Consider the following 18,861-nt stretch of genomic DNA (forward strand, 5'->3'; position numbering starts at 1 on the left):
GCAGGTCCCACAACCACCAAGGCAGGAGCTGCCTCTGCCACACTGAAACAGAGGTGTAGGCACCACCAACAGCAAAACACACACATGAAAATGTGCACTGAGGGAACACGTAAGTGATAAAATAACACAGGCTCAAAATTCTGACAAGTTCTATTAGTTTATGATATTGCAAATAGATTAGAGCAATTTAGCTTAGTGAAATCTATGCAGAAATTTAATTCCATTGTTTTTATTAAGATGTGTTTCCCTGGATTCCTTGCAGAAGCCCAAGGATGGTTTGTGTCAGAGGTGGTTCTGTTGGCCCTATTTCTTCTGCACACACTTTTTACTTATTCCTTTGGCTTCAACCAAATGTCCCCATCCCTGTGGGAGAGGTAAGGCTGTCTGACCTAGTGGTCCTCAGAGGCCTCCTCCTTCCTAGGCCATTTCCCTTCCAATGCTTCTGTCTGCCATATTCCAGACCCACCTCCAACCCAGCCTCCCTGGCAGCTTCCTTCCCTTCTATTCTCCTCTTCACCCATCAGGCAGCCATACCAGAGCTGTAAATTAGGAAATTTGTGGGGCTCCCCACTTTGCTATTAACAGCTAATAAAATTCCACACTGAAATGCAAAAATCCCCACAAAAAACCCCAACACATTGTCTTCATAAAATTTTACAGAAAAAAACCAAAGACAAACCATGTCAAACAGTACTAGACGTAAAATCAGAGCAGCCATTGAGGATCAGTTACAGACAATTTTCTAGCACTGATCTATCCCACGAACACAAAGCACGTGGCTCCAAGAAACACATTACGAAAGTGCAAGTTTAAAAAAAATCCCAAGCTCAGAAAAGGATGCTCATTTTACCTTCCATGGTTGAGGAACTAATGATTTGTAATGTATTTAAAACTTTCTGACCAATAACCTGAGCACAAGCCCATAACTGATCTGCCTTCTTTGTTCTCCATGCTTCTTTGTTCTCCATGCACAGAGAACTCAAACCACAGTACATTTTCTTCTGCTCACACGTAGTCATCTCCACATTATCAGACAGCCCCAAGTTCCATAACTTATCCTTTAAATGAAAAAGTATAAAATGTACACAAATACACACTCTGGTGCAAGTCCAGCTCCCTTACCTTGTGCAGAGAATTCAGACTGGGGAGCAAAGTTGCCAAGCTTTGTTTCTGAGTCCATCACACTGGTGTTTGGCTTACCACATACATTCAAATGTTTATCAACTAAGTCTAAACGATTCTCATTCTCAAAGTCCTGAACTGCCAGGTCTCCCTCAAGCACCTTTGAATGAGGGGAATGCCTACGTCCCAAGCACTCATTTCCCTTCAGTGAAAAGCCACGAGAATTCAGGCCAAAGGCACTCTCCAAGTTTCCTTGTTCCCTAGATCTACTGATGTGCTTATTAGATCTAGCACTGCTTTGGTTAAAACGCTGCCATCGCTTTTTGGGTGCTACGTGATTTACATCACTAGACTCATCACCAAGAGAGCTCTCACTATTTGCCTCTGAATCCAAGTCTGGACTCTGCCCATTTTCAGCAGAATTGCAGCTCTCAATATTTCTACCAGCTTCAGGTCTCCTTCCAATACGACCTAAATTGTCATCAGATAAACAGGCAGAGTCTTCATCAGTTGAATGCTCTGTTAAATCAATACACTCCTTCCTCTCAGAATCTTCTGCCTCATTACCTAGAGGACTGGTAACTGAACCATGCACACGGAATGCATGTTCTCCTGAATCTCTGGATAACCGACTTAGCAACTTACTTGGCCCTCCTGGTTTTAAGTCCTTTCTGTTTGAAACTGTTTTATCTCCAAGCTTAGATGACTGCTTAGATTTTGAACAGTTGCGTTTGGACACACAATTTGTGCCATTTGTCCCAGAAACAGCAGCACTTGCAGGCTCCCTTTTACCAGAACCAATCCCCGTCACCTTGGTTGGAGGATTGCGTGAAAGTGAGGAGTTGCTAATAGCAGAGTTTGGATTTACTGTTTCCTGGACACAATCTCCATTTTTTTCTATTTTAAATGGGGGACCTACAATAGACAAAGACTTCAGACCACTCGCAGAATTGCTTCCTGAACCATCAGCTGTGCTGGTACTTCGAAATGAGACTGTATTTTGACCAGTCATCAGTTGCTGCTCTTTTGTCTTACTGTCATGCATATCCTTCAACATCATTAACAAGGTGCTGAATTTGTAATCTGGTTCAATAGGCAAACGACCATGACCAGAGGCAGAAGAGAACAGTAAAGGTACTGTGGCCTTTGGAGTGCCAGAGTCACTGGCATCATCATTCATGGACCGGTAAGACAATTCCTTCAGCTCTGACAAGACGTGCTTCACCACGGCTGTTTCGATTTCGGCAGAATCCCTGGGTTTCTCGTGCATGTTGTTTAACAGTTTCTGACCATCAACTCTTCCACCTCTCTGAAGAGAATCTCTCTGAAGGCCAGAGAAACCTTTGGTATCTGAAGAGCAGCGATTCACACCACCCTCCTCTTCTGCAAGAGAAGGCTCCGACCCACCAACCTTTTCTTTATGTTTGCATTTTATACTCCTGATTCGGGGTAATTTCATGCTTTTCGGCTTTAAGATTGCTTGATTTGCAACAGTGGGCCAGGAGTTGTCCTTGGAAACACTTTGGGGGGTAGTGTGCTTGTTTGCTGGGGAAAGATTGTCATTTCTCACATCCGAAGAGCACTCAAGAGCCATCAATGACATCTCAGTATCAGAGAAGCCAACTTCCAGCTCCCCATCCACAAACTCAGCATCGAGTCTGCCGGTCACCGAACCTCCCAGAGGTTTGCGATCTCTGTACGACTTCTTCCTGGCCCTTCTGCTGCTCTTCGGAGAAAGATACATGGAAAGCTTAATGTTTCCACTTGACGTCATAGGAAATTCCTTCTCCACTTTATCCGAAGAATCACTAACTTCAAGAGCACTAGAGGCTCTCTCTGAACTTTGGTCCATGGTATCTACATCACTGTTCCCGCCATCGGAGAGGGACGAGGACGAATCTGATTCAGTTTGCTTTTTCTCAATACCAGCATCAGATGCAGGATAGTGTGTTTGTAATTTGGAACTGCACAAAATGCCCTGAGAGCTCTTCTCTCTCTCATAAGATGGGCTGGAAAACAAATCTTGGAGAGTGTCCTTGAGAGTATCACTTTTACGATTCTCACAGTCCGGTTTCAAAGGTGTCTTTTCAAAATGTCTTTCTCCAAATGAGGAAAGCAAATGGTTTTCCCTGGTGCCACTGGATGCTGTCAGGCTGTTGGCAATCCGACGAAGTTCATGAGATGCATTTTTCTCTGGTAGGTCCCCAACAATCGTGTTTCTAACTATGCTCTCTTGTGTTTTGTCTTGGATTTCTCCCCAAGGTGCTTCCCCTCTGGTGATGCCCTTTTTTACTCTAGTCCTTTTTCTGCTTTCAGAGTTATTTTTCACATGTGGCATAATGTGCAAATTTCCTTTTTCACTGGCCACGTGTCTGGAGTCAAATGCCAGGGATTTAAAGCAGCCATTCAGCTGCCCATCCCTTTCTTCTCCAGGGCCATTGGTATAATGTTCTGACTGCATGTCCTTCTCACTGTCCAGCTCGCTGGAGGTCTGGCTGCGCTTTTGATCCTCTGGCCCTCCGAGAAGAATGTCTTCTGCCTGTCCAACACTGACTTCCCATTTAGCCATAAATCTTTGAGGAACCTTAAAAGTGGGGAGACAAAAAAAAAAAAAGAGAAAGACAGTATTTGAGTGGGTACCCAATGAGATAAAAGTGAGATTGAAGAGCACAAGGCACCGAACAGATGGACATTCCTGAATTTTGCATATTTAAGATGGATTCCCAAGATTGTGTCCAGTGGACACAGGAAGCACTGCTAGGTGAGCACCCTGTGCTCCCGCTGAGCCCAACAAAAATCCCTGTGCTTTCCCAACACAGCAAGAAGGTCCCTGCACGCACAGGTTTCCCAAGAACCAGACACCCTGGCATTCCAACACATCCTGAACACAGCTGCCCAAAACAGGAATGCATATGGATCTCTGGCACAGAAATGCAAAGCAACAGCCAGCAAGGCTCTCATGGCAAATGCAGCACTGCTTTCCTGAAAATACCTGAGCAGACCTGTTCGCTCTGCTCATTCCCCATTCTTCCTGCATCCCTTGAACTCAGCAGAATTCCATCTGCCCTCTTCAGCAACTCAGCTTGGGACAAACATGAGCTCCACACATATCTAAGATACACTTTATCAAATTCATTATGTCCATTCCTGAGAGCACTCCCAGCTTTAACTCTGTACCTTTATTAAAACCAAAAATCCCTCCTCATACTGGACAGGGACCTCTGCTAACACCTAAAACCAGCAAGAAAGTTGTGTCTTATCTGATTGTGCAGTTTCCAGCTGCACAACAGCAAATCAAAGGCTTCACAACTGCTCCTAAAATCAAAAAAAAAACAATTCTAAGGAAAGAAGAACAACTCAAACATTTCCTTTAAAAAATATCCATACCAACAAAACCTCATCTCAACAGCTTAGAAGTTTTACGAAGCCTGATAGCAAACCAGCCAAATACTCTCACCCTTGCATCAGATTTTGGCTTCCAGGAATGCAAATCTGGACATTTATGTGAGCAACAAGCATTTGATTCCCTCTACTGCAGCTATGCTGGCATTTTATTTACATATAGAACAAGATTCCAGCCAAGCAATTCTAGAACCAGGAAAGTTACTTGTGAGAATGTCACAAGGAGAGAAGTCCTTAAAAAAGATACTGAACATGCCCTTGGGAAAACCAAATGAGAACATTGCAACTAGGGACTCACATCTGCAAGAGCACATTCAGCCTGATGATTCTGCATTACAGAGGTTATAAAACTCTTCAGTAAGAGAAAAACTAGACATCATTGCCTAGTGTAACTATTTTCTCTCCTATAGTAATAGAGTAGCCTCTGCAGTTCTTCACTTCAGCAATTCTAACAAGTTAATTTCTCTGCTCACCTTCCTAAAGACACAGACCAGACCCCCTGTGTCACATTACATCAACTGGCTACAACTGCTCAGGGCTGTTATGTTTGGAAACAGAGATGGTGTGATGAGCCACAAAACTTATTCCCACAGGCTCCCTGACAAAGCGTTTTCCAAGTCAAATTATAAGTCCTAACAGGTTTCTATAAAGAGAATTACTGAAGCAGGGCTAAAAACCCCACTGCTTTATCTCAGCCAGTGATCTAGTGAAGCGTGCATCTCCACCTCTGCTTCGGATCAGCCAAACGAGGCTGCCAGAGAGCACAGGAAGTTTTTTAGCAATGCTGCAATAAACATCAGGAGAGAGCTGTGCTGCTGAACAGATCCCACACCAACAGAGCCCTGACTCCTCTGCCTCCCAAAGCTGTCAGGGCAATGGAAGTAGCAGGCCACACCCCAGCACAGGGGAGAGCCTTTATAAACTATGCTTGATGTAAGGATGCAAAGAATCCCTTCCCTGGCTGCCTTGCTGCAGTCAATCTCACAGAAGAAAAGCTGTCAAAGTGCAGTTTCAGGCATAAAGGAGTATTTTGTACTGAGCAGATTCAAAGAATCAAAAATATGTTGAAGAAAATAGATCTTTCACCTTATGTTTATAGCCTTTTTCCTTTTGCTTTCCTCTTCTCCGGGGAACAGGCAGCTCTTCAAACTGATGTCTTCCTTCAAAGAGGACAATAGCTTTTCCAGCAACCCAGGTTTTCTCTGAAGGTTCTCCTAAGGCATCCACATAGTACTCCCGGTACGGTCTCCGATTGGAAACTATTCCAAGAAATTTAACAGAATTAACCCCTTGCATGTAACAGAATAAAGACACACAAAAAGAATCACAGAAAGCTGTAATGATTTACCAGAAAACTTTCAATTACATTTTGCTTAATAACATTGCCACATGAATGCCAATTCTAGGCTCAGGACTAAGGGAGACCTCTTTGACTGCTGTTATGTTCTATGTTGCTACTCTCTATTTTTAGGTTGTTTGGCATTTTTTTCTTACAAACAATAAATTAAAATATGTAAGATGGGTCATCTTCCTAGAGCAGAGATTGTTTGCAAAGAAAACAGCAAGATATCTAAATATTTTTTCCTTGAGAGACACAACATACCAGCAGGACATTTCATTTCTGCTACTCCCTGATTAATGATTGAACAGTCCAGTCCACTTGACCGTTGTGAAAACAAAACAGAGCTGGTAACACCCAGAACTGACATCCTTATGGACATGATCTACTCACACAGGTTAAGCCTTCCCCACCACAGTGTGTCCCACCTTGCTCAATGCTTTGATACCAAACAAACTCTTATTTAGGACACAAAACAAGGGCAGCATTTAAACAAACACATCCACACATAACACAAGGATTAGGTACAACATGACCAAACGTTAGTTGCAAGGAGTCCATTTTTGGGGCACAAACGTGCAGAATAAGAGAAGAAATTCATAAAGGTACATTCAAAGGCTTCAAAAACGCTTTCTGTGTAAGAATGTTGAACAGACATGCTACAAGTAAGAACTGAACCAGTACTGGGTGTGCTGGTGAAAAAGGACAGGTCACAAGCGTCAGAACAGAGTAAGCAAGGCTTGAAAACAAGGGGTATAAACTTCTCCCTGCATTTTGCTGACATGTATCCTTAACCTTTTCCGTCTGAACATTCAGCCCAGACTTCCACAGTTCATTTGGTTTGTGCCATCTCTTCCAGGAGTGCCAGCACAGCGTGGCAGCCTGGCCTTAAGTGATGCTGACAGTGAGACTCTGACCAGGACCACTGAGAGGGTAACAATGACCAGAGCAACACCGAACCAAAGGCAAAGATGACAGGCTTCATCCATTCCACTCACAGTACTGGGACTTGAGCCACTGAGCCGCAAAATTCCAACTCCAAAAATCTTTGAGCAGAGAGATTGCCAAAAAAAAAAAGGCAAACTGCCTTGAAGAAAACATCATTCTTCAAACTCAAGAGATTTCTGCACAAGTGGTGAGTTTGAAGCAACCTGCCTTGTTTTGAAGGGCTCGTTCCCTTGGCAACAGGAGAGCCAAGGCAGGAGGACTCTGATTCCTACAGTGCACACACAGCTCAGCAGCTCTACCTGCCCAAGGGCACCAGAGTTCAGATCCACCCACTCTGCCACCTTGGGACAGGGAAGGGGAGATGAGCAGATTACAGACAGCCACAACTGAAAAATGTAATTTTCCCTAGAGCATCATTGGTTTGAACACAGATAAAACAATGATGGAAGAGTCCACTGTGTGGCTGGAGATCAGGTCTTGCTGGAATTTGTTAATATCATGTTTCCTCCCTGCAGAATTCCTTTATTAGAAATCCTCATGCACTGGCTGAGAGGGGAATTCTGGACAGCTATATACATTAAATCCTGTCAATATACATTAAATCCTGTCCAAAACTTCATGAAGAGGCATGTTGGGAAGAATATATGTCAGCATATCTTCTGGAAACATCTTCAACAGCAATTTGAGAGCTAGAAAGAGATTATTTAAAACAGCACATTCAATATTCTCTAGAATCAGGAGGAATGTCTCCCAAAGGATGAAGGGGAAGGTGGAGAAATAGCACATAAAAAGACCACAGCAACCAGGTTTGGGGATGACACGAGCAGCATGTAGGAAAAGCTACTTCATGTCTCTAGACAAACAGCAGCAGAGTCTGAGCTGATGGCCACTAAAAAAAATTCCTCTCCTGCCCAGCACTTGCCCTTACAGTGTCAAGGGCCACAAAACCTGGAGAGATCCACATCAGTGAGTGGCAACCTCCCAAGTCTAGAGCTGTCACTGGCAGATGACACCAGTTCAAAAGGTTTCCAGTTGCCACAGAACAAAAAGAATCAGAAGGAGAACCCAGGAATAACTAAGCCTTTCTGTCTGTAGCAGTCTCCCCATGGCAGCTGGTATGAACCTAAACGCAAACAGTCCCTTCTGTTCTCTCCATCACTCACCTACCTCTGTCTTGTAAGAATCTCCCTTTCTGGTTCTCCCCTGCGTTCAGGCACACACAGCTCTGTCATATTCCCTCCACCCCTCCTCATCACACTCAGCTGGCTCATGCTATGCCCTAAACTTTCATACACATGGCTCCATCTCCATGTTTTTCCAGTATTTCTCCATAAACAGGCCCTTGCTTTCTCACATCAAAGAAGACTCAAAAAAATTCACCTCCTTTCACACGTTCCCATCACACCTCCAGGCATTCAGCAGCCACCCCACAGTCTGATTTCTCAGCCTCTCCAGCCTCCCGTTCTCCAAGACTGGTCAGCTCTCTGTGCTCTCACACATTCCAGTATTCCCAGCTCTGCTTCCTCACCTGTTGCACCTCCCTGATCCACCTGCTTTTTCTCTGCATCTCTTTCTTGAGAGGCTGCTCTTTCTTCTGCACTGCACTGAGCTCAGCCCAGCCACTCGTCCTTCCTATACTGTGAAGAAAAGCCTGCATGTCCAACAGCTCTTTGTGCCACTTCCACGAGCCTCAGCCCCCTCTTCCTCCTGCCACTTCCCTGATTTAGGACTACATGGATCCAGTAGCATCTATTTCTTTGTAACTTTCAAGGGCCAGAAATCCTTTTTAAATAATTAAAACTGCAGACCCTGTCATACACAACACCTCCACTTTCTGGCCTGAGAAGATACAGTACCTTTCATTTTTGAGTGACAGTCCAGCACTGGGTCATGACAAACTCTGCATGGCCACCACGGGCGTCTGTCGAACTTGGCCCAAACAACATCTCCAACTTCATACTTCACTGGTATAGGTTTCTTCTGGGCTTGGATCTTTGGAGGAAAAACAGAACACAAGAAATCACTAGAGCTCCAGATGCTTTTGAAGAGATTTTCCTCCCCCCTGTGTGCAGATTACATCAGACAGCAGAGACATTTACATTAAAAAGCAAGCCCTGACTTTACTTAGTGGCTCCTACACTTTCAAAGAACAATCGTCCTCCCCATTCTTCTGAAAGAACAAAACAATAAGATGGTTTGAGAAGTCTTTTGTTATATTTTAGTAAGGAATATGACCTTTAGTAAATAATTGCACTGAACTTCACAGGTTTCAGCAGGTCACTATTAACCCCCATTACTTCAATCACACCAATTTGTTAATTTCAAAGGTTGCAATGTACAGAAAAAGGCAGTAGTAAGAGACGGGGAAATTTTCCTGACCTAAAGGTGATGAGAACAGCAAATTAGGTTTTTATTAATCGGGGAGGGAAAAAAAAACCAAAGTTGGTATGTACAAGTCAGTAACTTGCCTACTTCTCAGATGTGCTCAGGGAAAAAATGCACCATAAAGAATTTGAAACCAAAGACAGGTACATGGAGAAATAAACCCTTATATACCAATATTTAGTTTATATGAGCAAAACTGTCATTGCTTTGCCCCAAAACTACAGATCAGAAAGGGAGCACAAGAGCAACCACTCCTCTCTAGGACACAGACAGACACACTGACCTTGCCCATCTCCAAAACCTTCTCACAAGTATCGACTCCGCAGTCACCCAAATCCATTTGGCTTCCCAGGGCTGCACAGTGGCTGTGAGAACACCAAAATCTCTCAACCCACAAACTCCAATGCTGCTTAATGCCATTTCTGTATCCCTGTCCAAGAGCAGAGAGCAGGTATTGTGCTGTTTGCTCTCTGGCTGGATGTGCACTACCAGCAGAAACCTCTGCCAAGCCGAGGATCCAGGAGCCTTGCCGTGTTGTGACTAACTGAGCCAAGCCAAGCTCCAATAGGTTTTCACAGGAAACAGGAGTCCCTATGCCCAGTTGTGAGGCATCCTGCCGGTTCAGTGGCACCCACCAACACATCCCAGGTGGGTTCAGCGTTTCATGAGCTCCAAGAAGTGCTGGAGGTATTTTTCCTGCCAATAAGCACGAGTGATATGCTCCTCGTTAAGCTGTCATAGGACACACACACACCTTCTCACTTGACTTCTCCATTCTGCTCACCACCCTGCTGGAGGCACGTCTCTTGCCATTCCCAGTTCAACATCCCAGCAACAAAAACACAACAGACCTCTCTAACAAAAAGTATAGTCTGCTTCAGGTTGAATTTTATGGGTTTTCTTCATGTGGTTAAAAAAAATACAAAAGGATAAACCCCTGTCACATTTTAAGAAAAGCAGGTAATGATGTTACAGATCACATTGTTGAAATTCTTCTCACTCATCAAAAGCTACACAATAACTTATAGCTGAGCAGGAGCTCAGGTACAGGGAATGTGAAGCAACACCAGGCAGGGCTGCAGTCTCTCTCTGCCAGCGCTTTGCTGCAGCCTCTGCATCCAGTAGCACCTGAGGTGCTGCCTTGACTGTTGCTTTTTAAATGCAGATGCACTTTCAGATGCAAACCCCCTCCTATTTTGGTCTCTTTCCAGCTTGCATTCTTCCTGTAAATGTAACTTTTGCCTCAAATTTTCTATAAGGATTTCCACTCCGGGCTTTAAGGGGCACATGTATATCCAAACCGATTATCCCTGACGTCGTGCATACACATACAAGGGATGTGCATCTTACTGACAACTGTAACCTGAGCACAGTCGGCAGCAAAACCACGCCGGAGATTTGCCAGAGCCATTCACATCGATCCACCTGAGGGACAAGTCTGCATTTAAATCACCTCTTTGTCACCCTTCAACACCCTGCACTGGCAACCCGCGATGAAAAGGCAGCTATCAACAAACTATTCAGACAATGCCTAAACCTCTTCCCAAGAAGTCAGCAGCAATTCTCATTCCTCCCGGGTTTGCTCCGTCCCTTCCCTGGCATTTGCAGTCAGGTGTTGACCTCATCATCACCCACCACAAAGGGCCCACCAGGGATGCAGAGGCAGATCAGGAAGTACCACGACCCTGAGGAAGACCCTTGTGACAGGATGCACTGCAGCAGTCACTGTTTAGCACCATTTTCCTCTCTACTCTCACTAAATCCCACCAACCTGCCAGAGATGCCGTTACACTTCCACAGCAAAAAAACAAAAAAACTCTGCTAGTGAGTTTTAAAATTTATAACATTAAAAAAAAACAAACCAACAGCAGAGGAGCAAAAGCAGCAGTTGTCCTTTCCAGGTACACTAAGGCTCTTCCTTTGAACTCTGCTGTGTGATCCCAGAATTACAGGCCCAGAGCAGGCATTTCTTGGGTCAGAATACAACAAATTTAATTCCTATACAATCACCATTTACTTTGCCAAGATCAAGCTGCTGATATATCCTGACAGCCAAAAATTCAGCCCTGCAGTACTGGTGCCTTTTCTGTGAGCAAGGGGAAGCCAAAGTTTTTATAACACAACCAACATCAGATGTATCCATACATCTGATCACAGCACTGTTCACTTTCAGAGGATGAAAACCCAAACCTGTGAGCCACTGCACATCAGGGAAGCACCATGTTTAACCCCAGTGGATGTACACTGAAGAAATCCAAAGCAGGCAAGAAACTTGGTCAGTGAGGAAGGGAAGGGCAACATCACACTGTTGTATCAGATGTTCTTCCAAAGGGAGTCAGTATTGTCTGCTCTGTTATCAGCTGTTGGCATTAATTTGTTGTTCAGATGTGAGAAGCTACAGCCTGAACTCCAGACAATACACAGCAAATCCCTCTGTGCTATTTTTGGACAAAACAAGACTGTACCTTGAAGATGTTTTTAATCAAACCCTCTCCATGGATGCAAGACCCCAAACTGTGGTCCATCACTGTGAAAGGAATCTCAAGCTGAGGTTCAGCAGTAGGATGACCCAAACACTACCCTTGAATTTGTACTGTACCAAATACAGTGTGCAATTCAGTAAGTGAAATACCAAACACTGATGCTCAGCTTCATGAGAGGGAGGCTTTGTATCAGTACCTCTACTGTCCTAAAATTCTTACCATACAGCAAATAAACAAACATATAAAGGAAAGAGTGCTTAAATTTCCAAGAAATTATTTTACTATGGTGCACACGCTTTCAGTCCTCAACTGTCTGTCACCAATATTCCTCCCTTTAAAATAACCACACCATTAAAAAGTGGAAAAACCAACCCTTATCCAGTAACCACTCTTGGCTCTGTCACTGGAAGCTGCTGTTCAATCCATTAATCTTGCTGGAAGAAGTGGCACAAAGCAAAGCCCACAAACACACACACAATGCTGACAGCCACCTTTCCTGCAGCACTGGACATCTCTGAGTAACAACCAGAGCAGCACCGCCCCACCCAACACAGCTGGAGGCACAGCTGCAGATCCTCCACGGGCTCCTGCAGCATGACCAGGGATGTGACCATCTTGGCACAGCCACACAAGACCCAACTGCACACAAAGGGGCAGGGATACATCTACTGTTAACAAACATTTTCATCCATCTGTCCAGAGACCAAGAACTGATCTGTAACCACTGTAGTCCTGCACCATTTCCAACTCAGACCTGCTTTGGAAAGCCATCCTGGAAATACTTGGCCAAGAAAGCCCTATTACAGTTTATTCCTGACTTAATTATAAAACATGACATTATTCAGACAGGTGAAGGACAGAACAGGCTTTTGGAGAAAGGCTGGGGCAGCAAAAAAGATTGTGTACAAGGACAAAGAAAAGCAAGAATGAAGCCACTGACCCCTGAGAATAAAGGAGGAAGATCCTGCCAAGCCTGTTTCAGGCTCGAACTGGACAGAATCAAAGCCAATGGAAAAAATAAAAGGAGGCAGCCACATCCAAAGGGTAATTAACCAATACAGCATAAACAGTGACACTACTAATGGCCTTTCCTGCGGAGCATGCAGCAGATACCTGCCGGGGGCCTGCAGCAGGAGCACGGGGTATCTCCTGAGCAGATCTCACCACACTGGGAACTGCCAGGCAAGTCACACCCCGCACATGAGCCAGGCCAAACACCAGTGCCAGGGGCAGAAGGAGCAACAACTCTGCCCCATAACATTCCAGTGCCCTCTTAAAACCTTCTCATTCCCAGGGCAGCAACTTCTGTGCTTGTCCCTGCAGTCCATCTACTCCCAGGATTACAAACAAGTTGCTCACAATAGCTACTTCTTTTTAGTTAGAACTGAAAGCTCACTGATGCCAGCCCACTGCCTACCCCACGACCAACTTTTATTCTTTAAAGTTCAATGATTGTTATTTTTTTCCTAACAGGATGAGGTGAGTTTACTTAATACCTATGAGCCACCAACCCACCCTCAGATATGGTTGATCTGGCTGAAGATCAACAGCTCTTTGTATCAGAAAAAAAAATGTAACAAAACAAACTTGAGGGAGATGACATTTGAAGACACTCGGATAGCCTGGGCCAAACGGTCTGCTTGGAGAGAGGACTTTTACAAGGGCAGGGAGTGATAAGACAAAGGACAATGCTCTTAAACTGAAAGAGGGATGTTTAGATTGAATGTTAGGAAGAAATTCTTTACTGTGAGGGTGGTAAGGCCCTGGCACAGATTGTCCAGAGAAGTGTTCAAGGACAGGCTGGACAGAGCTTGGAGCACCCTGGTCTAGTGGAAGGTGTCTGTGCCTATGGCAGGGGGGCTGGAACTACATTTTTCTTTAAGATCCCTTCCCACTCAAAGCATTTCATGATTCTACAAAGAAGTTATCCCCTAACACAACCAACCATACAGCTGGGGTCACAGGTGCACAATGCCCAGGATATCCAACTCCTGACATTTCAACCCCACACAACAGGTTATTCACCCTATGCCCTGGCAAAGGAGGGCACCAACCGGGGCAAATTCTCCCTGTTAAAAGTACTCCCAGAATCAGCCTGGAAGGCCATTGCTTCCCTCCAGCTAAAGCTGAACCCTGAGTTAACTTACAGTTTAAGACAAAGCACAGCAGCTTCAGCCTTTGAGCTCAGGCTTATCCTGCTGTCTGTGCAGCTCCTGTCCCGGGGGGTCCAGATTCTTTAACTCTGATCATAGACATGAAGCAGCAATGGCTGCAGTTCCCATACAGTGACTGCTACAATCAGAGGCAGTTAAAAGGTCATTTCTTACCCCTGTACTGCTTTTAATGAAGGGAGGATGGAAAGATGTCTGAGTGATCCACAGTTCCCTACTTCACTCAGCTCCAACACTGAGAAATGGACACAGATAGAAGGAAGGAAAACAGGAACTGGGAAACGTTTGCTTATGAATGCTGCAAGGAGGTGGCAGGTAATAAGGAGATGAGACTAAGAACAACACTGAAGCAAAGTTCAGCAGTGAAATTAATAACTCCTTGTGATGGAAGACAAGAATTAATTCTCATTAGAAAACACTCTTGTTTTAAAGCTTTTTTTGAAATCAAAATCAAAACCGGTGGAACCTTCCCTCCCAAAAAATGGAAAGAAAATTAAATTATATCTACTTGACAGCTTAAGGAGTATTTGAACCCAAGCAAAAAGAGGTCACCAAACTTTCTCCCATACCAAGTACCATTACCATGTACACAAGTAAAACCATTTACAGAGAGAGGCTGCGCTGCTGACCCTGCACTTGTGACAAAACTTACAGGAATCAATCCCTGCACAGGGGAAGGGGTAAGCCCAGCTGGAATCCACATGGCCAAACCCCCCACCCAAACAAACCACAACACCTACACAGCATCTCTGAGGAAACCAGAGTAATAATCACACTGACGCTTCACGTCAAGCTTTGAATCAACAGAGCAGCTGGAGAAGCCTCCTGGAACCTGCCAGGCAGCCCGTGCTGTTGGGGACCTGCTCCTCACCCCAACTGCTCCAGTCCTCCTTCAGCTCCAGCCCTGCATCAAAAAGCAAACAGGTAACTGACCTACACTCATGCCTGGAAAAGCACACGATCTCTTATCTGCGACCATTGTCATCCAGAAGTGTTAAATACTAATTAAATATTCACAAGCAAAAAATACAGCAGAGATTATGATACAGGCCAAACTTCTGTGACTGACAGGGCTTGTGGGTATTTGTTGTCTTTGGTCAGTTTTTAGTACCCTTTTCCAGGGTACTGAAGTTTTCCAGGGTTCTTACATACATCTGAACTACCCTGGAAGGTTAACACCGAGTGAGCAAACTGCACCACTTCGGGCCATCTCTACGTCCTGAAGCATTTCTATCAAGGTCAGGAGTTACCCACAGAAGAATTTCAAATAAAGGAAACGCTGATAAGAGAACACCAAGTCTCAGTCACCAAGATAACTGATTTAATAGCATCCCTGTTTTACTTAATGGAGAGAGTTCCCCTTATGGATTGGACAGGAGAGCAGGGAAGTAGAAAGCTCTCACACTTCAGCATCCTGACAGACAGAAACCCATCTGAGAGCAAGGTTTGAGGGAGGCAGGAGGCAGGAGTGGGAGAGCAGGGATACAATCTCACCCAGATGGCTGGTGGAAAAAAATCCAGAGACACAAACACACAGAAGATTACAAACCACTGTGAGCCCAAAGCAGGGAACAGACTCTGCTGCTTGCTTATCTGCACACATTTTAAATGATAAACCACATTCTCTTTCAATCTAGCTCTTCTACTCAGCACTAGGGGGTTTTTCAGCAAGAGAGGAATTGCTGGCATTACCAGAACTTTGCAAACTCTCACAAACAAATACCCACAAATATCTTTTCATGTTAGAGAACTAGCAAAAAAACCCTAAACTGAAACCAGGTCATCAGATCTGTCCCCTTTTCAGCCTTACTTTTGTGCTCCTCTGTATATTATCAAACAAATTGCTCACAAGGCAAACATCTGATAAACACGGCACTCATTTTTCAGAAATGGAGTTTCTAAATTCATGAAATGAAAAACAGGCTCAAACTGTGCAAAATGCAACTTGGCCACTCTAGTTTATATATGTAAACTCTGTCCTGTACATCCTAAGCTGTAACCAGAATGAAGCAGGACTAGAGAACAGCATGAACATTCACAAAGAGTAAATAGTGTTTTAGAACTTCAATAGCTAAAAACTGGGAATTTGGGTTGAATTAAATGAAATTGACTGACTTGTTGCTTGTTTTGGTTGTTGTTGTTCCTAGTTCCACGGGCTTCTTTAAAAGCAACAAACACTTAATGGGGGCTTGCAAATTTCACCTTCTGCAGAAATTTTTATCTACCCACAGGAGAGGGAGAATCCCACTTTGTTAGTCCAAATTCAAAGATGCCACTCACACAAAACCAGAACCTGCTCAGAACAAGGTGGCATTCAGCATACAAGTCCCCCTGCCCAATGGAACCATTTTCCCAAAATAAATAAAAATTCTGTTCCTATACAATTGTTTTAATTTGCACTTAAAATTTCAACTGCTTTTGCTGAATCCCTACTAAACATGAAATCAGAATTTTTGAACACTACCAACTTACCTTGTGCTTATTTATTTCTTGATACCCACACTCAGAGCCATGAACTGAGGAAGGTTCACACTTCAGGCATCAGGTACTACCAACTCACACCTCAGAGAGGCTTCCACACCTTTCTGTGGTGAATTCAGCTTCCTAGGCATTGTGAGCATTCCTGTGAGGGAACAGCCAACTAGAATCAAGAGGAATCTGACTCGTTGCTCTGCTGTTATTTAGAAATCTGTGGGCAGTCACCACATTTGCCAGAACAGTAGGAAGTCTGAACAGGTGCTTCAGAAAACCAAACAAGAAAGTAACATCAGGGCAAGGGGAGGAACCATTAAAAGGGTGATAACCAGCCTGCTCCTTGCCCTTCTCACATTAGGCAACAACAGGGATCTGTCTTTCCATCAACAGTGGGAGGCAAAGTCATGAACGTGCTCCTCCAAAACAACAGGAACATGGAAGCTTCAAACAGGGCTGAGGGTGAGTGCCTTGTTGCACGCTCAGCACCGGAGGCCCTACAGGAGCTGGAGAAAGAAACTGGAAGTTTCCAATGTGCTGAGATACTACTATGCAGGAAATCTGCTCTTCACTTTTTCCTAAAAGATACCAAACCAGAAGGCCCTCCATCCTTTGGCTGGCGTGCAACACTTCAGATCTCTCTATCCAACTCATCACTTCCTGTGTGTCACACAGAAAAGTCAAACTCCACGTGTCTGAAAACACAAGAGGAGTCCTCAGTGCGTCACTTCTGATGAACATCTTGAAATTGAAACAAGTTATGCTGCTGTTTTATAGTTCTATACATAGATTTCACTATAAAACTTTTTTCCCTGAAGAGCCCAGCAGTGGGATGTGCCACCTCCAGCAGCACTTGCAGCTTCTGATACCACAAGTAACCCACAGAACAAGCTCCCTTATCAAGAACTCACAGAAAGCTCTGCTTGGCAACCCTGCCTAGCCCAGCGCTTCACCACGCAAGGAACAGGGATGGAGAGGTACACGAGGAAGCCTCTACAACAGGAGATGTGCTGCCCTCTCCCAGTGCTTCAGCCACCAAAGGAGTGCTCCTGAACTGCTCCCTTCCCCAATGCCACCCATATGGTGTCCTGTCCATTTGCAGCCTTTGCTGCTTCAACCAGAGCCCTGGCAGCACCTCAGCCCCAAAGCAAGAGCAGGCAGGGGCTGCCAGGAAAGCCCTTCACCTGTGGATTGTGCAGCTCCATCACTGTCAGTGCTACAGCCAGTACAGGCAACAAGCTGGGACACCCTGGCCTAACCCTTCTGTTGGAGCTGTGCTAGAGACAGGAGTGAAGGTGCTCAGCCAGGGCCAGCCTGCCCTTGTGAGGGAAAGGAATGATGCACAAGGTGACTTTTCTCCCAACTTCTTTTCACCATTCTTCCAAAGACCCTGTGAGATAAATCTTGATGCAATCTTAATGATAACCACAGAGAGTTAGCATGTCAGCTTTAACGAGTGCTCTTCCATCCTTCAATAGAGGCAAGGCACACTGCTGAAATTCCTCCTGGCTTCATCAATGCTTTTGGACACATGAGATGGATGCACACTACGGCCACCTTTATCTCTGTCACACATTTAATCACTGCTGCAAAGCTACTGTGAGCAGCCACACTGGAAACAGATTTTTAATTTAACAAGAACAGAGAACTTCAGCTGGCCCCTGCCAGGGGCACCAGCCTCTGCTCCAACACAGCAGCATCTTTCCCTCTCCAGGGCACTGGGGACAGGAGCACCTGCTTGGATCAGCCACAGCAACGCCCATGCTCTTACCCAGACTGAACCAGCAGGACTCCAAACTGTTCAGCTTAACAGCACCACAGCTCTGCAGTCATTCTGCTCCCTTCCTGCAGCTCCTGCTGGGAGGAGCCGGACACGCTCCTGGAGGGCCCAAACATTTATCTGTGCCCTGCATGTGTCCTCGGTAACACTTCTGCTACAATCCCACTCCTGTCTCACTGGCAAAGTGCCAGCTTAGCAAGTCCTTGCAGTTGGAGCTCCAATCCCCAGGCACAATTGTAAGGACTATCCTTGAGCACCTCTAAACCTAAAAAGCACCGATGTGCCACCTGCATCTGCTCCTGACCTCCCCAAGGGCCCCAAACCAAGCACAGCTCTTGGCAGCCCTGCCCAAACCAGGGGCACAGCAATGCCCTGTCCCACAGGACACCACAAAGCCCCACACCACCCCTGCCCCACACCTTTGATGTCTCCACACCTCACAGTTTCCACCACCAGCTGGATTTTAACCAGTAACTTCCCACTCATGCCAACGCATCCGAAAGTAACATTTGCACTTCCAGTAACTATTTCAGCAAAATGTAACTTTTCCCAAGCATTCCTGTACACGAGACAGCCGCGAGTCAGGCAGGGGACATTCCGCCTGCTCCAGCACAAATGCAACGTCACCACGGAATCAACACAAAATTCACACCCGTCAGACACTGCTGCGAGGGGTTCTGTACCTCAGCAGGCTGCAAACTCAGCCACAGGAAAATACTTGGATGCCATGAAATCATATGCAAGCAAGGCTATTGATGG

At 45.1% G+C, this 18,861-nt stretch overlaps 1 protein-coding gene across 4 annotated transcripts in view; it reads right to left on the bottom strand.

The window, feature by feature from the left end:
* The window catches only part of NSD1 (nuclear receptor binding SET domain protein 1), a 61,485-nt gene that overhangs the window by 35,277 nt on the left and 7,347 nt on the right, over window positions 1-18,861 (bottom strand). For 3 of the 4 annotated variants that reach the window (XM_071569942.1, XM_071569943.1, XM_071569940.1), the window contains exons 3-5: window positions 8,668-8,803; window positions 5,611-5,783; window positions 1,123-3,706 (exon numbers count right to left, since the gene is read on the bottom strand). In XM_071569942.1, coding sequence (XP_071426043.1) covers window positions 1,123-3,706; window positions 5,611-5,783; window positions 8,668-8,803 — 2,893 coding nt within the window. The remainder of the gene's footprint in view (window positions 1-1,122; window positions 3,707-5,610; window positions 5,784-8,667; window positions 8,804-18,861) is intronic. The other variant, XM_071569944.1, reaches the window with a different exon arrangement.

Source organism: Pithys albifrons, chromosome 15 (genome assembly GCF_047495875.1).
Source record: "Pithys albifrons albifrons isolate INPA30051 chromosome 15, PitAlb_v1, whole genome shotgun sequence".
Classification (NCBI taxonomy): domain Eukaryota; kingdom Metazoa; phylum Chordata; class Aves; order Passeriformes; family Thamnophilidae; genus Pithys; species Pithys albifrons.